General features: G+C 29.9%; 1 protein-coding gene across 4 annotated transcripts in view; it reads right to left on the reverse strand.

Annotated features, from left to right (window-relative positions):
* LOC106462834 (tryptophan--tRNA ligase, cytoplasmic-like) overlaps positions 1 to 4,509 on the reverse strand; it is a 33,066-nt gene that overhangs the window by 26,331 nt on the left and 2,226 nt on the right. For all 4 annotated transcript variants that reach the window (XM_022390228.1, XM_013922796.2, XM_022390226.1 and 1 more), the window contains one exon: positions 1,691 to 1,875. In XM_022390228.1, coding sequence (XP_022245936.1) covers positions 1,691 to 1,868 — 178 coding nt within the window. In that variant the 5' untranslated portion in view covers positions 1,869 to 1,875. The remainder of the gene's footprint in view (positions 1 to 1,690; positions 1,876 to 4,509) is intronic.

Raw genomic sequence — 4,509 nt, forward strand, 5'->3', positions numbered from 1 at the left:
TTGTTAATTATTTCTGAAATTTTTATACTGAAATTGGAATTAGAAAAATTCTGAAACATTCACCTTCTTTATCTAATAGCAATTTGTGATTATAATATTTTAAAAGATGAAATAAATATTGAGTTTAGTTATATTAATAATATTATTCCAAATGAATAGTTGGTAGTATATAGTTCAAAGCCTATTACTGATTAGTGTTACCAAGTCAGCATATTTCCCATTTTACACGTTACATTTTCTATAGATTGTTTTTCGAGAAACTGAGGTAAGCACAGTGATATCACTTATCATCAACAAAAAAGGGGGATGTCCAGAGATGGGATTACACTTTCAAGGACTTTTCTAGGACACCCTAAACCCTTTTAGAAGGAACTATGCTCAAAATTTATGATAGGCATTACCCCATGACACTGTTTAAAATTTGCTGTATTGTTTCAACACTTGTAAATGTTAATCAAGTTAAATAGTACTTTGTGCTATCTACAAATGTTGTAAAGATTAACAGCTTTATAAGCACAAGTTAAGTAATGAAGAACAAACTCAAATTTACAAAAATATGAAGATGGTTACCCTGACTAGTTTCAATGTACATACATGCGTCATTTTCAAGGGTATACACACACACACATAGTATGCCCTTGAAAATGACACAAGTGGTATGTTGAAACTAGGTGAGGTAATCATCTTCGTATTTTTGTAAGTTTGAATTTGTTCTTCATTACTTAATTTGTGCATATAAAGCTGTTAATCTTTACAACTTGTAAGTGTTACTCTCTATCTTGTCCACAGCTACACGTGTACTTAAACCTTGATAATCAAATACAGTACCATCAAATGGAAATCTCAGACAATAAAAATCATCAATGGCAACAAATATTTTAAAACAATCTGCTTATAGTTTCATAAATAAAAAGAAAGCAAATTAATTTCATGGCCAGACTTAAATGCCTAAGAAGTTTAAAAGAATCTTCTTTCATAAAAAAAACAGTCCAACATAGCAGCTTACAGTTCATACAGAAAAATATTAATTTTGTACCTTTAGTGATTCTAGTTATTTCTATAAGTAATGTTGCCTATTCTCATTGATTTCTTTGAACCTAATAGATAGTTTTCATTTCAAGTGCACTTAATTTTTCCCAGCTCGTTTTGGATTTCAATTAAATACAAACTTTTTACAAGATTCTCATGAAGGGTAAACTACTGAACATGTGTTAACAATTACCAGGTATATACCGAGTTCTCAAAAGGCTTGAAATACAGCATACATATATATATTTTTTCATTATCATAATATATCAATTTTACATTTGGTTTTAAAAAAGATTACTTCTACTTCAAACAGTTCTTTCAAAAAAAGGCTTATCAGATGAATTAGTGTGCATAACTTTAAAAGGCAAAGTTAGACTCAACAAATATGTAATTGAAATCTGTGATTGAATGATTTTTAAGTTAACCAGCAGGGCTAAGAATTTTCTGTCACTTGCTTGGTTCTTCTGTATGTATTTTTAAAATAAATTCCAACAAAGTAAATGTACAATGTATTATAATGCAAAGTATAACCTTTTTTAAGATACCTGGAGTTAATAGAGATGTTAAAGAATTTAAATTTTACTATAAAATGGATTTTCTACATTTTAGAAGTAGAAGAAATCTCACTGCTGTTTATCTATAAAATATAAAACTATCTTACCTATTAGTTTGTCATAATCAACTCCCGTTGCTGACTTACTAACCACTGTCCATGGATCAATGATGTCTTCATCTATGCCATCCATAACTAGTCCTGAGTTATCAGAAGAGGAGATATCACCTTTTACATCAGTGTCTAGTGAAATATCACCAAATGTTTTCTGAATCACTGTTGCCATTTTTCATCTGTAAAAATAGTGAAAACACAGATTGCTCACAAGTGAAGCTACTTCTCATATACTGAAGCTCCCAGAATTCTAACTTGAACTGATTTATGTAAAATTTTCTTTCTGTTGGGCTAGCCAAATTCAAACATTTTGTCAATTAAATAAACTAATTATATAAAATATTCATAATGTTAGTCATTGTAGAACAATCTATTAAAAAAAGTTACTTGTAAAAATAAAATAAAATTCAAAACTACTCCATGGTCAATTTAGCCCCTGACCAACTTTGACGTAAAATAATTCCAAGAGACTCGTAAGCTTGCACAAATTACATTACATATTGAAACAAATACAGACATAAAAGCAGCTGCACTTTCAAAAGTAATTAAATACATTCAATCAATTTTGTTTCTTGTCAATTCAATTGTTCTGGGTGTAACATTAGGATAATGTTTTTGTCAAGAATTCTTATCCATTTGAGTTTCAGGAGCCATGCACATTTACAAGAACCACACTGTGATAAAAATCCTAACTTAAAAATACAAATACCATTTTATGTTCTATTTGTAGCTTTTTACAAGTTTGAAAGTCCCATGAGAAAACTGTGAATAAAAAAATTACCTTTAGTATATAGGTAGAAATGCTTTCTCCTGAACAGTATACAAAGACTGAATCTAAAAAAGGACAGGCCAAATAGTGTGCAAGTTTACTGTGATGAAAAAAATATGTACAAGCAAGCAGTATACTATGATGGAAAAGATGCAAACACACAAATCTTCAGCTGTAGTATAATTATTGTCACTGAAGAGCCCATTGTCACTTGAGCATCTCTAACTGGCTTTATGTTTACTATTACAATAAAAGTACTTTTTTTTGCATGAGTGAATACTACTGTCATGGTATAATAAGAGAAGTTTACAACATTATATTCTTTTAGTACCTTTTCTAAGTAAACATCTACTTTTGTCAGAATTGCTATCACACACAACTACATTAACAAATGATACAGATGCACAATTTTGTGTTGTTGTTAGGGAGTTCTGTGGTACTGCATGAATGTTTTGCTAATAATAACAATTACATTACACATCAGAATCATTAGGTTCAAATGTTTCTGATCATAATAATATTTCAAAAGAAAGTTGGCCATCTTACTGAATAGACAAGAATGTAAAATATGAGTTTTAACACTGTGAAGTCTAAATTTAGGCACCTGGACTATGGAAGTTTGAAAAGGGTTTACTTCTTCTGTTAGAGGAATGTTGTCGATGTGGAAAAAAAGAGAATACTCTAAGTGTGGTTGTTGATAAAATCCTTAAATTCTCTGCTGTGCATTTAGCTGTAGGAAAAAGGAAGAATGAAGTTCTTTATTTTATTTATAAAAATTCTGAATTTAAGAACAATAGGATTATTGTTCAAGATTCTGGTGAGGCCTCATTTGGATTACAAAGCATAGTTTTTCCTTTACTACAAGCATATCAACATATTGTGAGAGATGCACAGGTGGGCTATGAGAATGATACAAAATCCCTGTAGGTGTGGAGTCTTCAATGGAAGGTTTCGGGGTGCAATTAAAAAGGTTAGAAATGCAAACCTAAATAAAGGAATTAAGTTTAATTTATGGAAGCATAGATGCAAATCTATGATTTGACAGAAGAATTTTTTTCCAACTTAATAAAGCTGTAAAATGGTTTGATGTGGTAAAGTTTATTAGTTTGAATTATAGATAAATATTTTTAAGATAGGCACAAGGATGTACTGAGCTACATTTAAGTTGGGTGAATTTTGTGTGTGTTTGTTCATATAATGTATTATATCAATGGACCAGCTGGCCTTCTGTCACCTTGCATTATCTTGTGTTCTTAGAAAAAGACTTCCATGTGGATAAATCAAATAAATGAGACATTATATTAACTACAAAAACCTCAATCAACACTAAGTTTATATGCTTTCATTAATATGGTTGTGTGTACCTCTGCCTGGGCTAATACAACCAAAATGTTTTTTTCTCAGCTCTTCATCTTCTTAATAAGTGGATTCTATATTCAGCCTGTATTTTGTGGATAAAGATTATGTAACAGATTTGTGTTTTAACATCATAGTGTCTACACTAAGTGTATATTTTGATGTATCAATACATACACTTTGCTAATCTAGTTAAAAGAAATGCTTTAAATTCACTTTTCTGCAATTTATATCAATGCTGTTGTAAAATGTATGGTAGATATCCTCTAATGATGGCATCAAATTACATGTGTAATATACTAATAAATGTGTGATGTTTGACTGGAACACAATGTGAAACTTGTAACCATTATTCAAAGCAGAAGAAATAACTTATATCTGACGTGATATCTCAATATAGTGAAGTAACAAATGGTGAGATACAGATTTTGTATTTGAGGAACATATAATAAGGGTACAATAAGAATAAAAATATTTAATATTATTATCATAAACATACTCTGTCAACCCTAATAATGTGTCACAATTTTACAGAGAACCAGGAACATTGGTAGACAATAAATGTCAAACAATTCTCTAGGCTATGAGGTTGGTCTAATTGTTATACTACATCAATATCCAAATTGGAAGGAACCTGATAGACTACATTTGAAATAATTGAGCCTATAAAACCTTTTAATGCATAAAA

Source organism: Limulus polyphemus, unplaced genomic scaffold (genome assembly GCF_000517525.1).
Source record: "Limulus polyphemus unplaced genomic scaffold, Limulus_polyphemus-2.1.2 Scaffold1262, whole genome shotgun sequence".
NCBI classification, from domain to species: Eukaryota; Metazoa; Arthropoda; class Merostomata; order Xiphosura; family Limulidae; genus Limulus; species Limulus polyphemus.